Source organism: Camelus ferus, chromosome 16 (genome assembly GCF_009834535.1).
Source record: "Camelus ferus isolate YT-003-E chromosome 16, BCGSAC_Cfer_1.0, whole genome shotgun sequence".
Classification (NCBI taxonomy): domain Eukaryota; kingdom Metazoa; phylum Chordata; class Mammalia; order Artiodactyla; family Camelidae; genus Camelus; species Camelus ferus.
Window position 1 is genome coordinate 8,655,727 of NC_045711.1, and position 25,390 is coordinate 8,681,116.

Consider the following 25,390-nt stretch of genomic DNA (forward strand, 5'->3'; position numbering starts at 1 on the left):
TATCTTAGATGGACTGCACTGGGGTAGGATATTATGATATAAAAAGAAATATATATTTGGTCTTCATCCCCAGTTCCTAGCACAGAGCTTCTAAAAACCCTTGGAATTTCCTGAGAAGTAAAGGATGAGAGGAGCATCTTTCGTGATTCATAATAAGCCCCTTTCCACCAGCCAGTGTTTACGCCAGTGAGGGGAGTCTTGGAGGATTAGGGGCTGGCTGCCAGAGGAACCAACCCTGTGATTAGAAGGTGGAAACCTCAATCCCATCCCCCAACCTCCAGGAAGGAGAGGGGCTGGAGATTGAGTTTTCACCAATGGCCAATGAATAAATCAAGCCTTTGTAATGGAATCTCTAGGAAACCCTAAACTCTAGGGTTCAGAGAGCTTGTGGGTGGGAACACATCCAGGTGCTGGGATGGTGGTGAACTCCAACTGCACAGGGACAGAAGCTCCTGTGCTGGGGACCCTTCCAGACCTCACGGCATGGACTTCTTCATTTGCTCATTTGTCTCCGTTATGATGAACTGGTTAATAGTAAGTAAAGTGTTCCCCTGGATTCTGTGAGCTACTCTAGCAAATTACTCAACCTGGGGAGGGGATGGTGGGAAACCCCTGATCAGGAGCCAAGATGGAACCGAAGTGTGGGTGATCAGGGGTCTCCACAAGGGTGAGGTCACCAGCCACTGCAGGCGCTGACCTTCAACACACCCTGAAAGGAGAGCAGGAACGAGGCCCTCTGTGCTCTGGGAAAACTGGCAGAACAGGCTTTCTGAGAGCTAGATATTTTCAGAAGATTTTATGAGCCCAAATTCTTGCATCTTCTCATATCCAGAAAGGCACTAAAATCATTAGCAGTGACACCTGCTCCTCATGACTATCAGCAGGCCTCTGCCTAAATGTGTGCCTGACTGCACGCACACCCTTCACTAAAATCACATATCTGCTGCCCCCCACTCCACCTCTTTGGAGCAGTTCCTCAGAGCTATCTGAGATGCTGTGTCCAGGGCTACCGTCCTCATTTTGCCCCAAATAACACTTAACTCACAACTCTCACATTGTGCATTTTTTCCAGTCGACACTGGGGACCCACTACCTGCGACTGGTGTCTGAAGCGGGGGCAATCTTGTGGGACTAAGCTCTTAACCCTGTGGGGTCTGTGCTATCCCTGGGTAGTCAGTGCCAGAATTGTTTAATGTGCAGGGGCACAACCTCAGAGCTGGTGTCAGAAGTGCTGGGAGCAGAGAAACAGTGTTCTTTTATGAAGTTAATTAGACTACAAGAGAAAGTTCAAATAGGTGTCAAAAGAATTTAAGAATAAATTAAAGTACTCCCCACACCAGGTCTCTATGAGTTACTGACACAAAGCACAGAAAGAAAAATAAAGCTACACGTTGAATAGGCTTAGAAACACGTTGACCGGATGCCAGAACCACTTAAACTGAACTGGCCGGGAGTAGCACTCTAACGCTGATTTACAGCCACAGTCTCTTTACCGTCCAGGGCAACACACAGCCTTAAGCTCTGGCATCAAAGCAGTAACCAACAAATTAGCATTATCCCTGAAAAATTCAATCAAACATCTGCCCCCAGAGACCCTGGCACAGAAAGGCATTTCAGTGTTGCTCCAGGACGGCAGGAAGGAAACTGGATTCCCATATTTAAATGGGATGTCTCAGTGCACGTTCTTCCTGAGGGACTGTTTACCACAGATGAATGAAGACATGAGAGAATAGTCATACCATTTCATTTCAGACCACGTGGAACTCGAAATACTGCTCTGCGCATTTTTTTTTCAGTTTGCTGTGCCCATATTTGAAAAATATTAACATTGCAAAATATAAAGTAAATTAAAAAAGGAAAGGAAACTTTGAACCTTATGTACCGAGCAAATGCCAGGTCTAGCAAACATAATGCTACTCCTAGATTACATGTTGATTTAAAAACAAAAAACTGAAAAAAAAAATAGTAAAACATAAAAACAAATTAATGTTTTATAGACCCTGGGAAAAAGAATTTTCAGCAAAGTACAAAATTTTAAAGCATGCCTTTCTTTCATTTTGTAACTTTACTGTGGAATAGCTCAGAATGTCACTTCTGTTTTAAATAACAGAATTGATAACTGAGCAAGGAAATGTAATTTGAATCATGAAATTCTTGCTTTAATAAAAATTCCCTCAACAGAAAAAAATACTCTTTTACTTTGCTACATATTCTTTTACTTTGATACATAGTTTAATATGCTTGCTAACATCATGAGTCGCAAAACTTGTAACTGCAAATGCCTTCAGTTGTGGATTTCTTACAGGGGTTACTACATAGGAGTTCTCATGAGTAATTTTCTTTTTAACCTCCTCATAAATAGGATGTGTAAGTGAAGAGTTAAATGCCATCTTAGCTCTTCACTTTATACATACAGAAACCAAGTCTAATGATAGCAAATGACTTACCCAAGGCCAAGGACCCTAAAAATCATTAGCAAAACGATTCAACATTCCTAAGAATACTCTAAAAATAATATACCTAAAGCCACTGATCCAAAATACTGACTTGTTTCTCAAGGCATATGACTGATACTCTATAGGATATTAATAGACACTTAGCAAATGGGGGTTCTTTGGTCAAAAAGTTTGTAAATGTTGGGTTAAACAAAGACTCTTAGAGCCTTTACTGTACGAATGGACTGCATGAACTGCTAAGAAGAGAAATACAGTAGGCAATCGCTTTTGGAAATTTATTGGACCACAGATGTCACATTATCTCTACATAGTACACAGCAGGAAACGCCGTCTTAACTTGTTTCCAAGAGTTACTTTGCTTCCCCCAGAATTTATCATCTCAATGTTCACCAGAGGAATCTTTCTAAAATTGCTCCTGGTTATGCAGTCCTTCAGTTTCAACCCTTTAAGGGCTCCCTTCTGCCATCTGGGTTAATTAAGCCTACTGAGGCACAAGGCATGTCAGGTCCTCAACAACCTTGATGCTCCCAAGCTGCGCTTTTAAACTCTCTGTGTATCTGAGAAATACCAGAAACTCAAGTTAACTGAGAGTGGGTAGGGGGTCGGTGAAGGGCTCCTTAAGGGGTGTATCTGACTCCCTAGTGGTCTCTGGAGGTAGGCTTCTACAGATATAGCCTGAGAAATGACCTGCTTTTTCTGAAAACCTTTTAAAAATGTAAAACCCATTCTGAATTCACAGACAGCACAAAAACAGACCAGCTGGCCACAGTACGCTGTGCCCCACTGGGTTAGAGGAAGGCACCGTCCAGGGCACTCCAGACTGCCCACAGTGAGTACGGCCACGGGACACGGGAGGAAACTGAAGGCTGCTGCATGACGAGAGCCGTGGAGGCCAGAAGAGGACACGTGAGGGGCAGCTCACTAGCAGCTGAGGTACGGCAGTGAGACCACCGGGCAAGACAGCCCCTGCTTGTGCCTCTCTCCCCACATGAGACCAGGGCTGAGACAAGAGCATCTGTTTCCAGGGGGGGAGCAACGCCTGGGACAGAGACACAGACATGCTTCCCACTGCTGGCAGCAGCCAGGAAAGACAGGAAGCATATAACTCAGAGGACCAGCTACCAATACACCGCCCCAGCATCAGCCTCTGCCAATCCTATGCAACCACGGTGTCTTCCCCTCAGCATGGGCAAGCCGGGTCACCGAGAATGCAGACCAGATGTCAGGGCATCTCACACAAAAATGAGCTCACGATCACCAACCTATCCTCTATTTGAGGAACGCAAATGAAAAAGGTGAGGAACAAAAGAACTAGCACCCAAGGAAGGAGAATCCATAGAGCAAGTGGAAAAGCACCTTCAAAAATAATTACTGTCCTTAGAAAGATAAAAGGGGAAAGCATGTCTATGAAATAACTATTACAAAAATCCAAATGCATTTTTAGAATAAAAAATTGCTGAAATAAAACATTCATTAGGAGGGCTGAAGAGAGAGCCTAATGTTCATGTTTCAGAGAAATAACACGGGAAATGGAGCAGCTTTGCTAGAACGACAGCATAAAAGAATGAAGAAATGAAAACTTAAAAAAGGTAAGAGATTAAAAAACATATAACTGGAAGTTTCATCACCTAAAAAATGTTCCACACAAAGAGAATAGAAGAAAGAAGAGTAGAAAAGAAGTATTTGCAGTAGGAGCTGAGAATTTCCCAGAACTAAAATACACATAAACTGACACGGCAAGAGGCCTTTCGAGTACAAGCAGGGTAAGCAAGGGGAATACACCATGCACACACGTGCACACATAGCCCTAGACACAGTACAGTGAACGTTCAGACATATTAAGGCAAAGAGAAATCACAAGCACAAGCAGAGAAACATTATAAAACAAAGATACAACAATCCACAATATCGTACTTCTCACTAGCACCACTGGGTGCAAGAACAGAAGAGCAGAATCTTCGAAGGACGTAAGGAAAAGAATTTTGCACCTAGAATTCCGTATCTGCCAAACTGCTAGCCCTTTAACATGGCAGCCAAAAGACATCTCTGGACATGTAAACACTCAAAGTTTACCCCTCGTAAAAATTTAAGGAGACAGCAGTAATATACAGGTAGTAATGTGGCAGTAATATGCAAGCAGTGACGTTAAAAAAGGACATTTTTACCACCTATTGTTTCCCAAATAGGCAATAATCAAGACAAATGTTATTTACTAACAATCTAAGAAGTTGAAGGAAAGACAACATCAACATGAGAAGTGGGGAGTGGGAATCAGAGAAAAGTAAAAATATGGTAAAGTTCTTAACTTGTTCGGGAAGAAAAAGATTTAGAAATTGACTTTTTTTCCTCTAAGTGCTTCTAAAATTAATGTGTTAAAGTGTGAGATAAAATTTAAAATTGAAATTAGAACAAACCATTGGAGGGAAAAAGGAAAGTGCATGCGATGGATGTACAGTTACGGAAAACGGTCCCCGAAGGGCCAATACTCCCGTCGTAACGAACTGCTCATGGTCCCTCACGAGCTCACACAGGTCCACTTGTTCCTCCACAGCCTCGGTACTACCTCCATCCAAACCCTCCCCCAAGCCCTTACCTTTACTCTTGCCCCTCCCCCTGATCCCACAGTATGATACATACGTTTCTACCATGGCATCTACGATACTTTCTTAAACTTGTTGTTTACAAAACCATCTTGCTCACTGGACCTAAGTTCCTTAAGGATTAGGACAGCTTCCTCATTTCCATATCCTTTACCACATCGCAGTTACTCATCATGTTTGTTGAATGGATGGATACAGAGGCAACTTTAACACATTTAAAATAGTGAGAGACACAGAGATTGAATATGGCTAAGGCTATACGTGATTAAATTACGTATTGCGGGGGGGGGGGGGTAAATGCCATGTCTAAGTTCCCATCGCATCTCTGACAAAGTCAGCCTTGCATCTTCTTGTTAAGTTTAAGAGTCAACTAAAGTTGTAGGAGGATGGACTAGACAATGCTAAGGTGTCTGTCCTCCATCGCCAAGGCTCTAAGCTTAGAGAATAACGTTAGAGGCACTGTGACTGATTGTCCCTGAAATCATACTACACCTGCAGAAGCTCCATGTCTTCCCAGTTTTCAGACCCAGGAATATTCTCCATCAGTATGGCAGACATCACTCTCACATTCATTTTCACCATATCCAATTCGCTGTGCAGTTTTCCAATCTGCAGAGAGCAACACAATCACCAGTAAGTGTGACACCAAGAATGGCTAGCTAGTTTCCTCCTCCCAGGGGACATTCACTGGAGGAGAAAACATTTTGATAAAATTTAATATTTTCAATCTTATATCAACATAATTAAATTACACTGTAATTGTATACTGTACATTGTAATTACAAATGCACAACCTGTCACCTTCTAAAAGGTCTTGAAATCTCTTGTAATGAATTTTAAAATATGCTCTAGGAGAGTGAATGAAGGCGGAAAAGTCAGATTAGAACCAATACGGAGAAGGAAGAAGGTGACCATTATCAGGAACCTGGACAAAATGGCAAAGTTAGTCTGGGTTTCCTGGAAACCAGTAGGGGAGAAAAAAATGAGTGTTCTATAGTCCCATTGTGTTAGAAAAGGAAGAGTCAAGAGAGAAACACTTCTTTTTTTTCTCCTGGATTAAATTCTAAGAGGGACTATTCACATGGATTTTTTAATATAATACTGAATAATAATGATACAAAGTCTCAAATGATAGTTCCTTGTAGCAGGGCAGACATGAGCTTCACTCAATAATTGCTTATCTAAACCTCTGGTAAATAGATACATACAAAGAGGTAAATGTAATTCATCAGCCGACACAGTTAACATTAGTAATAAGACTACCACTTCGTGAGCTCGCTGAGATGGCATATGGACAGTCCTAACAGGAGCAACAGGAATCAGACGGTTGCCACTAGATCCATTCCACAGACAAACCTCCACACAGCCGCTAAAGCTACTAGACAGCACTACCGTTAAAAGCTCAGGCTTCAGAATCAGACAGAAGCCATGGGATTAATTCCATTTACAACTGAACCATGATAACGTGCACATATCACTAAGTCTCAGTCCCCTCCTCTGTAAAATGAGGCTAGAATGGACATCTGCCTCGTCGCACTGTTATGAAGAATCAACAAACTATATTTAAAGTGCTCAGAACCTGGTCATCAGTAAACACAGTTGTCGCTGTTACCTGTTCTGGGACCAGTGTAACAGTGGAGCTCTTGGGAACCATAGAATAAAGAGCCGGTGCAGTAGGAACAGATGCTGACGGATTTGGTGAGATCTGAGCAGTCTATCAATATGAAATACAGGAATATTGTTATTTGAATTAATTTGATCACCCCGCCTCCCAAGCCCGGGTTTTCCATTTATATAACTCAATCACTAGGGAGAGTTAGCCCTCAGGACAAACCCTCCACCAAGATCAGGCTTTTGGGATACACCTGAATTGCTTTTTCTACCAAGGCGGGATTCACCAACCCACAGAAGGAAAGAACTACTGTTTCTGCATGATGGAAATTACAGGAAGTCACAAACTGAGCTGTAATCAGTCACTCAAAGTATTTTAAGTTCAAAACCTTGATTATCTGCAAACTTGAGAAACTCTTCCATGGGCACAGTATTATTAAATAAATTTATCAGATGACTACCTAACCTGCCTAGCACCAACCTTTCTTTTGAAAACTGCCCCTCCTCTGCTCTACCCAAGTGATTTCCATGTGGAGCCACCATGTTCTTCTATAACCTCAAATTTGTGCAGAAATGGAAAACTGACCCAGGTTGGTTCAATGGGTCCCTTCTCCAGGTTTTTGACCTTGGATTCTGAAAAAGCTAACGCTGTAACATGAAAATCTGGGAGCTATGTTGTCTACCATGTGGAAAAAGCTAGTCTGCAATGACAGAGAGGAATGAAGCTGATGATCAATGGGAAATGGACAAGTAGCAAGGCATCGGAAGGCCTGGTTCTCTGTGATTCCAAAGATCCAGCTAACAACCTTCTTGTGGCTTGGTGGGCTACCACGGTTTCCTTCTCATAAATGAATTTTTCAGCTTAGGCTAGGGGGAGCTAGGGTTGCCCCTTTCGATGAGAAAAGACCCATGTACTACGCTGTCTTACTCTACACAGGTCAAAAAAAATGCCTCGTACCTCTTCTCTGGCCGCTTCAGCCTCTGCATCTGATGGAGGAAACTGAACACCTTTCTTAAGAAGATCCAGGTACACTTCTTTCGCCTCACTTACATCCACGCCTCCTGGGAAGCCCTGCGACCAAGTCTGAATTCAAGAGATGGAACGTTCCAGAGTTAAAACAGCAGCAAAAAAAAAAAAAAAAAAAAACACAATTCTTAAGCTTGTGACAGAAAATGAAAGATTGACAATTATGTACCTTAGAAAGAGAAACTACTTTTTTTTAACTGAGGTATATAGTTAATTTGAAAAACCTACTTTTGAATGCCATACACAAAACGCACACTTTTAGAGATCAGAGTAATATACAGTATTTTTAATCAGATTCCCATGCCTCTACAATTTAATGACACTCTGGAACAGGTACTGTTGATTGTTTTTACTATATTAAACCCAGAATTAATACATTCTAAAATACCATCAACTTTTTGCTAAATAACTCTGAAAATATCTAATCCAGAACACAGTTTCCCCCTGTTCCCTAAACATCATTAACTTTCCTACCTAACATGGATAAAACAAAAAATGAGAGCCAAGTTCGGACAAGACTATAAATTCTTCAGAAAAAGGCCACAATTGACACAACATTGTAAACTGACTATAATTCAATAAAAAAAAAAAAAAAATCCCCCGCCCCCCAAAAAAGAAAAAGGCCACAATCCAATGCCAAGAAATTATTATTACATGGGAAATAACATAGTAAAAGATGCTTTGGGGTTCAATCCCAGGTTTGTTTGGAAAGGATCACTGAACCAACTGGGAGTTAGGTAGTTAAATCTCTAATCTTAGACGTTTACCATCCCACAAGGTATATAATAGACTTACCTTAATAAAATTCAAAATTCTATTCTGAATATCTACTGGCAAGGTGTATCTGGGATTCAGCAGCTTAACTAGACTATCTTTAACAAATTCCTTCTTCACAATCAGAGACTGGAAACTCGGACCACAGTTCTCCACGCACATGTCAATAAGCTAAGGAGAAAAATTAAGCATTTTATCTCTTTGGCAAAAACACCACCTACGTGTAAGGTAAAAATTGCTAAGCCACAATTTCCACCAGCATTCTAACTACTAAGCATGAGGTGGGAAGCCCCATGAAAAAGATGGCAGGACCCCCAGGCAGGGCCATTACCCTCCTGCCAGAACCATTAGGTTCCTTGGTCCAGAGGCATTATCTCACTTTTTAAACTCTGAAACGGCTAGCGGAATTTACCCCTAAGATTCTATTGGGTCCCTGAGCTAACTCCTGATTGGTCCATTTCTCTCACTCCGGATTGGTTCATTTCCCCTATTCCTGATTGGCCCATTTCCCTCATTCCTGATGGGTCCATTTCTACAAACCTTGTTCCTAATTAGTCACCTTTGTTGTACCTTATGTTGCAAAATATTGCAAAGTCTAGATTTATTTGCATATGATGTTGCAAAATGTTGCTAAGTGTAGCCTATAAAAGGCTGTGTAAACCTACAGACAGGGCCCAGAGCTTGGAGTGTTTACTCCTCTGGGCCTGCCAGCGTAATAAACCTGAGTTCTCCAACTCTCCAAGTGCTGCTTGGTCTCTCACCCAGGTTGCTGGCACAACTGAGCTGTAACACTGAGTTGTAACACGCTTTTCTGCAACAAGCATAATTTGGTATCTACGAAAATACATTCAAAACCTTAGGTTCTGGGAATGTGAGGAAGTATGAGGCGCAGTGTGACTGCTGAGCGGATATGCTGCAGGGGCGTCAGGACACACATGTACGAGAACCGATAACAATTCGAGGTAGCAAATGCCAAGGGCCAAATGGGAGGTGCAAACAAAGCACATGGACGATGGACAAGGTGACATCTGTCCTAGTGCTCCCAGGAAAGTCCTGCTGAATGCCTGCTGTCCTGGCTTTATTAATGGCAATATCTCCCCTCCTTCTCAAAAAAGTCCTTGTCTGAATGATAAATGACATGGTTACCCTAGCTACAGACCTTTGCAGGCAGATGTGACAATTAAGGGCCAGGTGGTCTCAGGACTTTTGGAAAAGATGGGGGGGGAGGTCCTAAGCTGGGCTGTGAGAAATAGTAAGAAAAGTACAAATGAGGATAGAGCAATATTCTAGGCAGGGAAACGCTATTAAAAATACACATACAGGTGACAAGCGTCATGAGCTGCGAGGAGGAAAACAAGTCCTCCCATTTGTCCAGGTTCCTTTACATAGGCCAACTAGGGACAGCTGGGTGGATGAAGTCTGGAGGGGTTTCATCCCGACTGCAGAGAAATTCGCGTGGCCATATAAAGAATGTGGGCATTGTCCTGAAGGCACTGAGAAGTTACTGAAGGGCTCTTATTAGTTTGTCTCCATCACATCTCTGTCCTGAACTTGAGAGAAAGGTGAGTGTGTGCAAAGTACTCTGACAGGGTTTTCCAGCAGCACTCTACAAAGGGAACGGGAGGGCTACAGAACCGGCAATGGAGAGACCCAGTAGCGACCCACCAGGGCAGCCTGCACACAACGGCCCTGAACAAGGATGATCTGGGTGCAAGGAAGGAAAGACATGAGAATTAGGAAGGGAGAACTTTCAACAACTGGGTGTTCGTTGAAAGAGGATGGCTAAAAATTAAGCGATTGTTATTCTGCACGAGATCGTTGGCACCCTGGATGGAAACTTGGAAGTGGATGGGGTAGTCTGACTGGTGTAAGGTCAAAAGGATGGGTTGAAATTTAGATATTTTGAGTTTCCAAGTACTATGAACTGAATGTTTGTGTCCCTCCCAGATTACATGCTGAAGTTCCCAATACCTAATGTGACGGTACTTGGAGGTGGGACCTTTGGGAGCAAATTAGGTCATGAGGGTATAGTTCTCGTTTATGTGATTAGTGCCCTTATAAAAAGGGGTAAGAGAGATGACCTCTCTTTCAGCCATGTGAGGATACATGAGAAAGTGGCCATCTACAAGCCAGAGGGTGGGCCCTCATCACACGATGGACCTGACAGCACCTTGATCCTGGACTTCATAACCTCCAGGACTGTGAAAAATAAATGCCTGTTGTTTAATATGGCATTTTTTGTTACAGCAGCCCAAGATGACAAAGACAAAAATGGATGGTGAGACATTCAAGTGGAGTTTTTTAGCTGAGAGCTGTGCATGCCCAGCTACAGCTCAGGAGAGAGTCAGGCCAAAAGGGAGGACTCGAGGCTGCCTCAGATGAGCAGAGAAGAGGAAGGGGCTAGAACAGTGGGCTCACCTGTTAGACCAGACGGGCACTCAAAGGCAACTGAAGAGCACCCAACAGAAACCGATGCACAAAATGAAAGAGAACGTAATTTGGCAAAGTCCCAAGAGGGCAGAGTTTCCAGGAGGATGGAGTGTCAAACAGTTAAGAAAATGGACTGAGAGAGTGGGGGTCATCAGTCACCTCGAATAAAAGATGTTCAATAAGTCAACATGAGAAGAAGTCAGGCGAGGAGAGAAGGAGTTGGTATTGAAGAACTTCATGCAGAAAGCAGATTTCTAAAGGTGATCTGAAAACAAAATTTAATCTCTAGTTCCCATGCTCACTACCACCTCGGGCTGGAAAGGTCACAAAAATCGTAACATGAGCAAGATAGACAGACTCATCTCTGCAGAAAAGAAGCCCTGAAAATTGACTCTACACCATGCTCCGTGTTGTGTCACTTTAATGACAATAGAAAAGAAGGTATGAAAGCTGTACTTTTTAGGGCAATGGTGCTAAGAAAACAACCGTAAAACACAGAAGTAGAGTACACGCAGCTTTGAGAAACACAAGGAGAACCTTTACAGCAAAGGGAAATAAAAAAAGAATCCAAAACATATTGAGATTAATCTATTTTAATGCAAGTTGTTTAGAGACAGACAAGTTGAAAAGCTGAGTAATACATGCCTTTCTTGCTTGACACATGATTATGACGAGCTTTTATTAGGTGAAATGCTGATGGGGAAAGTGCCTTTAGTTCAATGGGGATTTATAGAAATATTTCATTGGACCGGCTATGCAGTCTTAGGCAAGATACTTTGCCTCCAAGTCTCATTTTCCCTAATGATGAAATGAATGCTAAATATTCCACAAACCACTTTCTATGTTTGGAGGACCAAGATTTTATGATAATGGGCAACATTCCCAGGACGTTACCAACACAAAATCAAACATGAAATGCAGAGAATATTAACATCCTGGAGATCACCAATCACGCCCTCTGTATTTTCCCACTGGAATCTAGAATGTCAGGACTAATTACTCCAATCCCTATCACCACTGCCATTATGTCACCAGAACCTCCTTCCCACCCCAGCCCACTGAGCTAAGCAATAAAAACTTTTTGTGGCTGTGGGAGCCCATGACTGGTTTAACAAATTGTAACAGACCCCAGCCGCTTGTCTTCTTTAAGAAGAACAAATGTGCTTAGTAACTGCTTTGCAAGCAGGAGCCTGTGCATCCGCGCTCCGGTCTCCTTGCACTAAAAAGCAGAGACAAAGCCTTGCTTGCACAATTGAGGTTTTACATAGCACTCTGCTCTTTGCAAAGCAGCGACCCAGGCCCTCAGCTATAAACGCTGGGTGTGCCTGCTGGTAGATAGTATGTTATCCCCCAAAACAAGGAACTGGCTGGTCTGGAGCTTTGCTTTAACAAATCTGTAAGAATGTATCTTGTTCCCCTCTCCCTGTGACATCCCTGAAGATAAACAAAGCCTTTGCACTCATTGTGACTTCTACAATCTCCATCCCATCCTGTCTTTCCCTAAATTCCTGCATACCATCACGCAACTGTTAATGATTTTTCCTTTGATTATACACAATAAATGTGGGAGCATTTGAGAGGCTCCTGGAGTTGACTCCCTCTAGCTCTCTTTTGACTTTTTCCACAGAGTCTCGAGTAATGCATTCCGACTCGGTGGGGCTTCTGCCGGCCAGAACCCACAGGTGGCAAATTGGAGAAATTAAATACCTTGTTTCTACACATTTTGAAATTGGGCCTTGGTGTAATTTGTGTGTTTGCATACCCTGTTTTTGCAAACAGGACAACCTAGATACCATAATCCTGAGGCAGGGTAGACAACCTGGGAGCCAAGGAACTGAGAGATGAAAAGAGGATGCCAACATCAGGCTTCACAGATCTCCTTTAGCACCTGGCTGGGCAAGTCACTTGTCCTGACTAAGCCTCAGTGTCCTCATCTGCAAAATGGTCATCACGCCTTCCTCCAGAGACCTGCTGCACACCTTAAAGTGAAATATAATGTATGTGAAGAGCTGACCCGTAGCAGAACCTGAAGGAATGTAAGCACTGTGATCACCCATCATTCCATGGATAATGTCTCATCAGGAGAGGATGTACTGATTAGCTGATGTAAGTATTCCTTTCAGAAAGGCTTGGGGGAAAAAAAAAGAGCTATTTGGTAGTTTAATTTCTCACAGTAAATCACTACACCAAGCACAGCAGACTAGGCTTTGGGGCCACCCAGAGCTGAAGCCCTGGCCAAAGTAGGGGGTGAACTCATTTTATAGGTTCCTGCAGGAATAAACGCATCTCACACTAATTCTGAAGCCCCCATGGCTCATCACCTTGGGGGTGGCTCCTATTAATTAACTGAGTCCCAGGAACCTGTTCAACCACTTTCCTTTTCACAATAATAGTATCTTGCTGAGACTTATCACAATCGACTGATTCAAGAAAAGCCAGCCTCTGGCGAAGACAAAGCCTGTTAACAAAATGCTTTTAAAAACAAAACAAAACTGCTGGTTCTTGACAGATCTGCACCACCAACTGAGGTAGGAAATCACAGTGTAGTCAGATCCCATCAAAGACCTAATCAAAGCTAACAAGTCCGTGGAGAATCCAAAGGACAGATTATATAAACGACACTTATAATTGACCTTGACAGGCTCTCATCACCTCACAGTAATGAAACGGAAATGTAATATGTGAGGATTCATTCTTAAAGAGTTTATTGGTAAACATATAATTGCTTTTGACAGACACTGGATGATTCTTTCTGTGACTAATTTCCCTCAGAATTAAGTTTGGCTTAAGTTAATATGAAAGTCAGCTCTGAAGCCTTAAACACACCACTACAATGCAGTGAGTAGTCTTGCGGGGAGCTGACTGGGCCATTAAAGACACAACATGGGGAGATCTGCATGAAGCTATCAAGAGCCAAAGGCCAATTTAAAGAAAATCCAAGAAGCAGGCACCTTCTTGAACTGTGCCCCTAACTATGAAGGGCTAGTCGGACCCCAGCCTGTGACTCACCCTTATTCTGGCACAGGTTTTAGACTCTCTTGCTCTCACGTACTGCTGTGGAAATCACGAGGTGGAGCATGCAGTTATCTGAGGTGGACCAGGTAAAGGGAACAGGCAGCTAGCTGGGAGTGAGGCTCGAGAGGTCAGAATACTCAAAGGAAAGACTGGGAACCTAAGGGGAAAGGGAGGGCTGAGAAAGATGACACTCTGGAATAATCCAGCTTCCTTGGGGAAGATTCCTGGTTCATCCCCAGAAGGAAGGAACCACGATGAAGGAAGATATGGAGACAGGGATAAGAAGCAACCATGGAAACATCAGGTGGGCTAGCTACAAAAGAGAAAGAGACAAACCCATTATACAGAATGAACCACTCTAAGAAGGTGAAACACCACACGTGGAAATACAGAAAGTGGCATAAATTCATCTTCTGCCCTTAGGTTCCTCAGTCAATTTTCCATATCATCAGCAACCTTGAGATACCCTAGAGCCACTTCATTTTAGAGCACATCTATGTATCTTTCTACCCCAATTCTACAGTACATTCCATTCACCCTGAGTCTTCCTGCATACTAGGGGAGTGGGATAGGGGCTGAAAGACACTCAGTCATGAATCAGCCAACATCGGATACACCGATGTGCTAGTTCTGCACTCCGTACAAAGGAGTTGAAGACACAAATGAAATACAGTGGCCCATTCTTGCAAGGGGCCCAATTCATTCTGAAAAGCAAGGTGGTCCACAGCCAGGACATGGAATTTAGAGTCTGAGAACTGGGTTGAAATCTTGCCCATGCTACTTAAATCTTGGAGGAAAAAAAAAAATCACTTAATCTCACTAACTCTGTCTCTTCATCTGTGAAACGGAGTCAACAGGACAACTTCTTCACAGGGTTGCTGAGAGCATCAACCAGGTACCAGGCAAAGGTTTATTTCCGTCATCAACCCAGCATTCTGCTATGTCTGCTGAGTTGCCTCTCCCCCCTCTCTCTAGTTCCCTCCATTCTGTGAGCTCCCTGAGGAGGCTGCTTTGGTAAAGACAGGTGAGAGGTAGGAAAAAAAGGCAGAAGGAAGGAAAGTCCCTTCTGAAGCTACATTCAGATCCCTACTTGAAGGGTTTCTGCAGTGACAGTTTCATTAAGACGGTTGAATTCATTTCTTCTCTTTCAACTACTGCCCAAGAAAACAAGATGTGGGAAGTTCTCCCCATGAGGGTGGAAACAGGGATCTGTGCTCACCTGTGCCCCACAGCTCTCTTCAACACTCCCGAACCCCCTAAGGGCAGTGCTGCAGGATGAGTGCCAGGACCCTGCATGGCCTGGGGCTGGGGTGAGGTCAGCAAAGGCACTCAGAAGAAGTTAGAAAGCCACACAGCTCACTCTCAGGCAGCAGGCAGGGCTTGCAAAGCACACTGAAGTAAAACGGGCAACTCACCAAGCAATGAAGAAATCACACGGCCAAGGTTGAGGGGGAAACAGGAACACATCAAATCAACGTCAACACCCAAATCAAGACAACAAGACACGCAGGGGAATTGTTTAAATCAACAGAGAACATTCTCCAAACTATACTAAGCAGTGGAACTTGGCTGCCAGCACCTCAGGATTCCACAGAGGTGCTCAAAGGAGGGAGAAAGTGGACGGAGAGGCGAGGCGCTTTTCAAGCGCCAACTCTCCCCATGTGTAACGCACACACAAACTTCTCAATCCACTCAGTACCTACAAGCTTTGCAATACCAGTTCTCATCTTCTGACCAGAAAAAAACTGATTTTCCAGGAATATGCGCTCTCCACAAAATTAAATGCTATTACAATCAATGAAACTCCCTGGATTCTGCAATTTTCAATGAACGAAGAGTTTTAATTCATACTGTAAATATCTTTTTGCTAACCTATTAATTATCTCAGAATATTTGTATCCTTTTTACCCAAAACTGGAAATGTGACCATAGCTTGGAAAATCCTAGAGTCTTAATTATTAATGTTAAAGTACTTACTGACAAGGTGAGTTGGATTTCTTTATGATTGTAGTTTTTGGAAATCCTTTTCTTCAAAGCTTTCACTGCATCTTTTGGCCTACAGCAAGAAATACAGTAAAATCATCAATGTAGGCACTGCTCAAAGTAAGCAGTCTCTGAAAAGCAATATACAGTGTGCATATGCAATATGCAAGCCTTGGTCCCGCCTGCTGTGTGACCCTGGGCAGATCACTTACCTTTTCACACCCGTTTCCTCATACATCCAGGCAGACAATACCATCTACCGCCTTGTGAGAATCAAATAAAATATTTATACGACTATTACCCACAAAGCACTACACGCGGAATGTACTCATACCCAGAGTCCTCCATCAATGCACAGAACCAGTTTGCAGGAAATGTAATTTCAAAACATATTACTATTTTGATTACCAGTATTTCCTAAGCATCCTGTAGGCAGTGGGACATAGGAGGTGCTAGGACTAACTAGGTCAGCTTCTGATAGGCTACAATTTTATGTTACAAAAGGAAGAACTGTGTGTAAGTAGAGGGTCCGAATTTACTCTGAGAGGTTCAAAAGGTACAGACTTCCAGTTATACGTAAGTAATGGGTAAGTAATACGTAAGTACAACACAATGACTACAGTTAATACCCCCTGAATGGTGTATTTCAAAGTTCTTAAGAGAGTAGATCCTAAAAGTTTCCATCAGAAGGCAAAAAAAAAAATTATTGTAATTGTATGAGGTGATAGATTGTAACTAAACTTACTGTGAAAGTTGTTTCCCAGTACAGGTAAGTTAAGTCATTACGCTATACACTTTAAATTTATACAGTGCTGTTTGCCAATTATATCTCACAACTTAAAAAACAAAACAAATCCTGTTTACATATTACCTTCCAATTTTGTTTATGTTTGCATGAGCAGAATTTCTATTATATGATAATGTAACTACATGATATTACATATACCAACATAGAACTGTAAATATTATAAAATCTATATATATAGATATAGATAATGATATATAGATGTATATAGAGATATATTTCTTAAAAATCCTATATAAAATCTAGGATTAAACCCTTGGAAAAGTTTAAAGAAATAAAGACACTGTTTTAAAAGAAAAAAAATTTATGCTGATTGTAAATTTGCATTTTGTATTAGCAATGAAGAAATTCGTATTGCCAGTGAAGAAAAGGTTCAGAGGAACCAAATACAGTAAATAAGATTATAGGGAAAACACCATAAATGTTTTATATTACTAACCATAAGCACTTTCCATTGATATAGTCAATAATTAACTGGAATGTTTTCTCCATCAACAAAAACTAAGACAATCTCTTTTGCTGTTCATTATTACTTTAATATGCACAGGAAAATTCAGAGAATTGTATTCCTTATAATGACTTTGTAATTTAGACTAAGTCTGAAAATAGTTGGCCTTCTTAACAATTTTGTTTTTTAAACTTCAATTCTCTAAAGTTTAAAAAGTGTAACAAAAGATAGAACAGCTTTTAAGAGCTTAGCATGAACATGAGTGAGTTGGCATTTGGAAGGAAAAAAAAAATGTCTTGTGACAAGCAGAGTAAAAAGCTGCTACATTACTTCCTGACTGATAATGAAAACAGCCCAGAGATAGGTCACCATCAGGAGTCCACTAGCTTCTTGAAAATATTTTTCAGTTACAGTTACATGAAATACTGGCAATCAGCGGAGGGGGAATTCCTAAAGAACAAACAATCTCTCTCTCTCTCTCAAGAACAAGGAATTTGAACCTCACAGAGATAAAACTTGAAACCATTAAGGAAAACGCAAAGAGGAGAAAAATGATAATGGGTTCTCAGATATTCCACATGCTGAAACAAGCAGCTGTCCTAGTATTTCAACCTGACATGTCTTCAAAAGGCAGTGGTCGCTTAAAGGGTGATGGAAACACTCAACGAGAAAGCCAAAGACTGCAGGACAAAATGTACTGTTAGTTCTGATGTTTCTTTTTGTTTTTTCTTAACTTTTTTTATTGAGTAAGAGTCATTTTGCAATGTTGTGTCAAATTCCAGTGTAGAGCACAATTTTTCAGTTATATGATGTTTCTTATCAGAGGCAAATGCATGAACCACATACTGTACTCACCCATCCTGGGTAGTGTTAATTATGTCACAGATGTGCATGAACTGGCCCCAGTCTTCAGTCTGAGCTCCAGCAAATGTAGCCTTTTCTGCAAAGAAAAAGCTGTTATGTTGAGCCGATGCTACAACTGAATAAAAAATGTCTGGTTTTCCTCAAATAATCTGCCTGGAGTTGCAAGTACCATTAAGTTTATATTACCAAAGGGCAAAGAGATTTTTTTTTTCTCTGAGCTATTCCCAGTAATTCAGGAATCAGTCAAAACTCAAGTTCAGAGTGCTGCTGTTTCAACAGTAATGAGTGACCTATTAATAAAGACTGCAGGCCAGCCCAGCTAAATCTCCATCTGCCTGCCTGTCTTTCAGAGAAGGACAGCCACCTATAAGGTGAAGTGCACAGTGCTAAGTCTTTCATCTTATGCAATTTCATTTAATCCACTATTATACACGAAGAAATAAAAGTTCAGAGAAGTTAAGGAAATAACCCAAGGCTACACAGCCAGTACAAGGTAGAACCAGCATTCAAACCTAGGTTGTCTGATACGAGATTTTTTTTTTTTTTTTTTTTTTTTTTTTGCTTTTTAAAAATCTTTTTATTCCATCCTTGGGGAGGTGGTGTTGAGAAATAAAATGGAACTACTGAAACTGTCTATGTCCTTTAGCCGTAGAGCAAGGTCACTCCCAGCACCTGCACTAACCAGAGCTACACCAGGCAGACCTAAAGTCCCTGTACCTGGAACCCCACCAGTAAACAATCAGATATCATTTCCTTCTCCACATCCTCCTTAAGAATATGAAATGACACCTGGAAAGGATAATAGGACACTCAACCTGAATGACCTTTCCTACAACAAAGGAGAATATCCCTCAGCACGAAAACACAAGGTCCTAGAGGGAATGAAGAGAAAATGTAAAAGGATAAAGAAGAGGATAAAGGATTGGTTGGGGAAACCCCAGACCTTAGCCTGCTTCCCATCTAGAAGAAGCACTTTTTTTGAACTTGGCATTCAATGTGCAAAGCTTACCAACCTTGTGTTGTTCAGGCACGTACCATTGTTCTTCCTGCCAAATTCCTTGCTCCCCGTTTCCTGCTCTTCCTCCCACCTTTCCATTTTCCTAGAAAACTCCTATTCACCCTTCAAAAGCCATGGCAGAATTAAGTTCTCCCTTTTCCATACGTTTTAAATGTTTTACATTTCTCTATTGCAAAGGTACTGTACTACAGATACTACAAAACTGTGTGTGTCTTTCCTACAAGACTGTGAATTCCCTGATGGTTGAGACCAGGTCTTGCCTCATCCAGGTCCAGATAGATAGCTGGCAGTATCAGTAAATGCTTACAGCATTAAGGAATAAATCAGCCTATGAAGATGCAGTCTGCATCCATTTCTGTTCAGGGTTCACTTTGGTACCCAAAGGGATTCAGCCAGCAACAGGTACTGGGAAGGCATTTCCTCTTGCATGATAGCTACACCCACCATCCTATAAAGGTGTGGGAACTCAGCTTCAGGTTGGGTGCTGTGTTACTGTCACACAGCAGTTAATGAAGCCGTAGGCAAAACTGTCCAAATCTGAGCCTCCTTATTATAACTTCCAGGTTCTCAGGATTTCCCAACCCCACTAAGTTCCACATGACCATGCTTTGCCTGGCATCTACACGCACTGGCGCCACACCTGGTTCCCAAGGGAGGCACAGGGAGAAGAGGGAGAAGGGGGCCGGTGTTGGTGAGAGTCCAGGCCCTGGCTCCCGCTTCCGCGTACGTGGATGAGAGCGCAGCCTGGAGGGAAGGGAGTCACAGGCAGGCACCTGCGTGGCCCCTAGTGGCCTGGAGGGGCTTCTTGTGACCCCCACACCCCCGAGCGCGCCAGGCTCCCCCTTCCTCCACTCCAGGGCTGAGCATGTTCATTCTCAACGTTTACCCCGAAAAAGTAACTTAGGTTGTACGGGCCTGGAGCTAGAGAGAACTGATTTGACGAGACCTGTCACAGCGAGGTCATCGCACTTATCCTCCAGGAACCTTCTCCCTGTAAGCGGCCACGACAACCCTGGGCCCTCTGGGGGACGCACTTTCTGAAGAGCTTGCCGCTGCCCAGAAGTTGACGCGCTCCCGTAGAGGCCCACCCACGCCGCACCTGTCTCCTGCGGGCCCACCTGTTCCCTCCCCCTGCTCCCCTCTCCCTCCCTCCCAGGCACCGGAAGGAGGGAGTGAGGAGGCGGGGTTCTAGGGGCATCGGCGGTGGACAGGTACCTCCAGGGGCCGCGCGGCGCGCCGGGCGCTGGGAAAGTTGCGGGGGCGGGCGGTGGGGGAGGATTTCCTCCAACTTGGACCCACGCGGTCCTCCGCGCCCGAGAAGGGAGTCAGCGGGAAAGGGACCCCTTACCTATGAGGTGGCCCACGGCGGTCGCGTACGGGTCCCGGTGACTCTTCCCGAACGCCATGGTAGCTCAGGGAACCAGCCGAGCCTCCGCCTCCGCCGTCGCCGCTCCCGACTCCACCCGCCTGGGCCCTGGCTCCTCCCTCACGGCCGCGTTTCCCCCCGCCGCTGCGGGGCGCTGGGCTCCGGGCGGGGTCCGGGGAGAGGGGAGCCAGGGGGCGGGGTCCCGGGGGCGGGGTCCCGGGGGCGCGGAGACACAAGGTGGGAACCCACGTGGCGTGGGCTCCGGAGAGGGGGGCGGAGTCCCACAGGGTGGGGCCCTGGGTGAGGTCCAGGGGGACGCGTGCCCCCGGGGGTCCCGCCAGGCGGCCCTGGGACCACAGCCTGGAGCCCAGCGACCCGGGCGCGGGTGCTGCAGCTCCCTGGGTTCTTCTCTGCGCCTCCTGCTGCCCTTTGTGGAGAAGGAAATCTGAGGTTAAACGCCTGTCTCAGGTTACTGTGAGCATTGCCCACGTGAACCGCTTAGGTCAGTGCCTGGTACCCACGAAATAAATAACCACTGAGTGAATCCAGTAGCTAGAAATACTTACCCCACCCCCACTTATTTCCCCGCCCCAGAGATCCAGGAGGGGAGTTGTGTCCCTTGCCCTTTAAAGCCGCAGGTGACGGGCAGGAGGAGAGCCTGGCTTTGACCTTAGGGGCCTCGCAGTAGCTGGTGTCCTTTGTCTCACCCCTATTTCCTGAGGGACCACAGGGCTTGGCCGAGCGAGCTCTCCGTTCCTCCTGGGAGCTGTGCCTTCCAGCTAAACTGAGAAGGGGAGAGGGGCTTTCCTTCTGCTCCAGCAGGGAGTGTTTGGCCTTGCCCGCTTCGGAATGTAAATCCGAGCTGGAGCAGTTCAACCTCTTTCCAGCCGCCCTTTCTGAAGAGGAATGTATTTCCTTTTCTTGTGTATCTGATTAACTAACGTCTCATTAGCATTAGTAATTATATCCCTGGATACCGGAGCTTGTGGAGGAGTGGGATGTCTCCCAGGTGATGGCACTTAGCATAAGAGCCTCCCTGTGCCTCCAGATCTTGCTTCCTGTGGTCAACTTGGGCCTGTTAGAGCAGGCAGGTAGCTAGATATGAGCAGAGAAAGGGGGACATGGGCAAATGGCAGAAAACCATACATCTTGTGAACAGCAGGGGTCCTGGGACAGACCAAGAAAAACAGGATCCTCTAGACTGTCAAAAAACCATATCTTCTGGGTTGATAAGTGTCCTGAAGGCAGAAGGGTGGGACAGGACAGGAATTCCCACTATCCAAATGTAACTTTTCGATCATTATGACCTCCTTCCAAATATAACCTTTTGCTTATGATACCCCCATCTGAATGTAACCTTTTGTTCATTATGACCTCATCCAACTTCCCGATCAAGACTAAATAAGGATGAAAAGTCCCTCCTTCCCTCCTGGGAAGGTGGAGCTGAGAGGAAGTTCAGGTAAAATGACCCCAACCTCCCCCCCCACCAATGAATATTCTGTCCATTTATTTTAACACTCACGTAAGGATCCTGCCAAGGAAACTCGGGGCAGCCACCCATCTGGGTCTGCCCGCTCTTTCCTTGAGAGCCTACTACCTATTCCTTAATAAATCCTTGCTTTGCTTTCATAACCTCCGCTTCTTGTCTCTGAATTCTTTCTGCGACAAGACAAGAACCTCTCACCCTCAATAGGCCCAGTCCTACAAACCATTCTTTGTCCCTAGAAACGGTGACAAGAGATGAAAGGCGACAAGGTTGATGTGTGTCCTTAATCATAGTTTTGAAAATAGAAGTCAAAACCAATTGCAGTATGCTGCCAAGGGGCTTTTTTTTTTTTTTCTCTTTTGCTCTATTTCTGTTATTTCGAATTTTTCTTGACCTATGTGAACTAATACCTGGAATTCAGAAATCTAGATTGAAACATTTTTTGTTGTAATAATATTTCTCCCACCTGTAACTAATATTCTCCAACCAGGCTTACCCAGGATGCCACTTCAGATGGTGCCATTTATCAACTTCCTTAGTCATCACCACAGCCTCTGCTGACACTGTTGGAAACCTCTTGTGACATCACCAACCTAATCTCCATTTCATTATAGGCTCTAGTAAAATATCGCACTCTCTGGACCCCACAATCAAACAACCTTAAAGAGAAAGTCAGCTTTAGCTTAGGCTGCTGTTGGTGTCAGTGGCCTTCCACCAGGGAATGAGAATTAGGAAGAAACCAGCCATCCAGATAGAATTTTAACATAACTCTGCTACTTCTTATGTGAGAGCTTTCATTTTTTATTTTCTTGTGTTACAGGATTGAGGCACTGAGAACAGGAGGAATGCACAGGGTGCGTGTGCAGGACGTTATGGCTGGGTAATCGGAACCAGGCTGAAAAAAAATACCTGTGTGGCCGCGAGGGTGTTGTGGTGGGTGCAGCCTCCTCTCTCTGTGTTCCTCTGCTTTCTCCATGATCCCCCTGCTCTCCAGGAGTGAAAATCAACCCAGTAAATGTTAGTATGGTTTGGGAGTAGGTTAGAATTCAGTTTTGTAAGGGTCAGAATAGGGGCAGAATCCCATAAAAAAAAAAGAAAAGAAAAAGAAAAGAAGGAAGGAAGGAAAGGAAAGAAAGAAAGGAAGAAAGAAAGAAGAAAGGAAGAAAGAAAGAAAGAAAGAGTAAAATTTCTGGGTACCAGGAGCAAAATCTCACAATTTCAATTCTAGGAACACTCACTAAGCTTGCTTATTTATTTATTTATTTATTTATTTATTTATTTATTTATTTATTTATACATAAGTCATAGTGCTAGGTAGAAGCAAAGAAAATAATCTTTATTTTAAATACACTTGAGTGCCTGGAACTGGAAATCTATCTTAATGTGGGCTTCCTACATCTGGAGGCAGGTAGAATGCACCTCATTTTTACAAATATGTAATCTGAGATTAAGAAAAATAAAGCTAATAAATAGCTTGGTGAGAGTTTGAATCATAGCTGCCCAATTCCAAAGCCTGTATTTTTGCCACTAGGTGAATCTGCTCATTGAGCACGATGTCTCCTCGTTTTTTGTTTGTTTGTTTGTTTGTTTGTTTTTTTCCAAAGCATCTGTTTGGTTCAAAGGGAGGCTTCCTGAAGAAGATAGGAATGGGGGCCTTCACGTGCTTTGCTGGCACAGGGCCCGCTGTTCCTCCTATGACTGTTCAGCATTGCTAATACTTCCCGTACTAGAGCTGAGTGCTAGGTATGCTGTGAAACATCACATGCATCCTCTCGTGGAATCTTGTAATCACTCTATGAAACCAGTGCTGTTATATTACCCTGTTTTACAAATGAGAAAAGCCAAAGCAAATAATTTGTCACACAGTCACCTTGCTAGTGAAGGACAGATTCCAGAAGCTGTGACTGCAACCTACATGCTCTCATGGGTAGGGACCTAGATGGTGGGTGGTACTCTTTACTAGTTCACGCTTTTTAAAAAGTGGGTTCTAGGGGATGGTACCTAGAGAATGAAGTGAATGAACGTGGCAAATACGCATCTGGAAACAAAGTTGCCCAATCATCAGGCTTGATGCAGCTAAGAGTCTTTTTCACTTTCTCATTTGATTCTGTTCTTACCACTAAATTTGTTAGATTGTCAGATCTGGACATAGCTATAGAAATCCCATAATCTCTATCCTCATTATCATTGATGAGAAAATTGACAACCAGAGAAGGGAGATGACTGGCCCAAGGCTGTGCAGCCCCAGCTAGGAGAATGCACACAATAGCTTAACCCTGAGTCCCAAATTCTTCCCACTACAGTCACCTCTCCTCTATTTTAATATTTTAAACTGTTCTCCCAGCCCTCCCCCTAGTATTTTCTCAAGCCCTCTCTTTAGCCTTCTCCGTTTCCAATAGGTCCAGTTCCAAACACCTCCTCCTCTCTCTTCCCTAGCTGTCCTACTGTAGAAACGAATTTCCATGGTGATTTGATCATCACATCTAACAGCCACTTCTCAGCTTCATCCTCCTTGTCCTCTCTGTACTACATGATGCCATCCCGTCAGCTATCCTTCTCCCTCCCTCCCCTGGCCCCGCCACCTTTCCGGGCACTTCCCTATCCTGCGTTCCTTTTTCTGGCTGCTACTTTTCATGATCCCCACTCCTCAGTCTTCTTCCCTACCTGCTACACTTCAGTGAGCCTCCCCACAGGAGTCTGCCTTTTCCTCTTTCTCCATTTCCCTCGGGGTGCCTTCTTGTCCCTTCTCTATGCAGCCTTTTCTGACCACTCCCAAGAGAACTGAGTCCTCCTTTCCTGTCCTGTGTACAGATTTCTGTCTTAGAGCTCACAACACTCTATACTGCTTCCCGGTTTAGAAATATGTGCCCCCCACCTCTGCCCTCCACAGAAGCTCCTCATGGGAAGAGGATCCTGTTTGTTGGACTCCGTATCCAGGCACTTAACAGGCCCTTAAGGAAGGTTTATTGAATGCATGAATGGCTCTTTAAAATCTTGAGCTGCTCTATCCTTCCTGAGATCCAGTCTTTAATTCCCTCCTGGATGCCTTGATGGACTCTGACCACGATATAACTGAAACTATACTCACCCCCTTCCTCCATCATTTCAGTATGCTACTTGACTTCCTGCTGTGATGGAAGCAGTTATCAGTGTACCAGAATCACCTGGGCCACTGTAAAATGTACAGATGCCTGGGTCCCACCCACAGAGATTGCGTTTTTAACGAACCTGGAATACAGCAAAGGCATCAAAATTGTTTAAAGGTCCCAGATTAGGCAATGATACTGTGAATGAAAAATACTGCGAACCATATCAGTAAACAAAAGATGCTGAAGCCATCAGGTCATCAGTGGCTGTCACTGACCCCCATTGAAGACAAGCCTGCAGCCCGGCCTCTGCAGCCACCCACAGAGGTGCACCCTGAGGGGACTCAGAATAAAGAAGGACAGGATACCGGACCTAGATAGCTAGGTACTTGTCAAAGGAATGAATTCAATGAGCCCAAAC

General features: G+C 43.8%; 1 protein-coding gene and 1 long non-coding RNA gene across 6 annotated transcripts in view; one reads left to right on the forward strand and one right to left on the reverse strand.

Annotated features, from left to right (window-relative positions):
• Window positions 1-20,815, reverse strand: part of TOM1L1 (target of myb1 like 1 membrane trafficking protein) — a 50,305-nt gene extending 29,490 nt beyond the window's left edge. Inside the window, exons 1-7 of one of the 5 annotated variants that reach the window (XR_004326647.1) lie at window positions 20,380-20,813; window positions 18,005-18,089; window positions 15,891-15,969; window positions 8,490-8,639; window positions 7,626-7,751; window positions 6,669-6,770; window positions 5,549-5,665 (exon numbers count right to left, since the gene is read on the reverse strand). Coding sequence is in view for 3 of the 5 variants with exons in the window: in XM_032498461.1 (XP_032354352.1) it covers window positions 5,549-5,665; window positions 6,669-6,770; window positions 7,626-7,751; window positions 8,490-8,639; window positions 15,891-15,969; window positions 18,005-18,089; window positions 20,380-20,437 (717 nt within the window). In the remaining 2 variants the exon portion in view is untranslated. Of the gene's footprint in view, window positions 1-5,548; window positions 5,666-6,668; window positions 6,771-7,625; window positions 7,752-8,489; window positions 8,640-13,907; window positions 15,728-15,890; window positions 15,970-18,004; window positions 18,090-20,379 lie in introns of those variants that run through there. The other 4 variants (XR_004326648.1, XM_032498461.1, XM_032498462.1 and 1 more) reach the window with 4 other exon arrangements.
• On the forward strand, window positions 1,672-23,014 carry LOC116669286. Its single transcript, XR_004326649.1, has 3 exons — window positions 1,672-1,988; window positions 18,451-18,458; window positions 23,002-23,014. It is a non-coding gene; the product is annotated as an uncharacterized LOC116669286 (long non-coding RNA).
• Window positions 23,015-25,390: the final 2,376 nt, after the last annotated feature.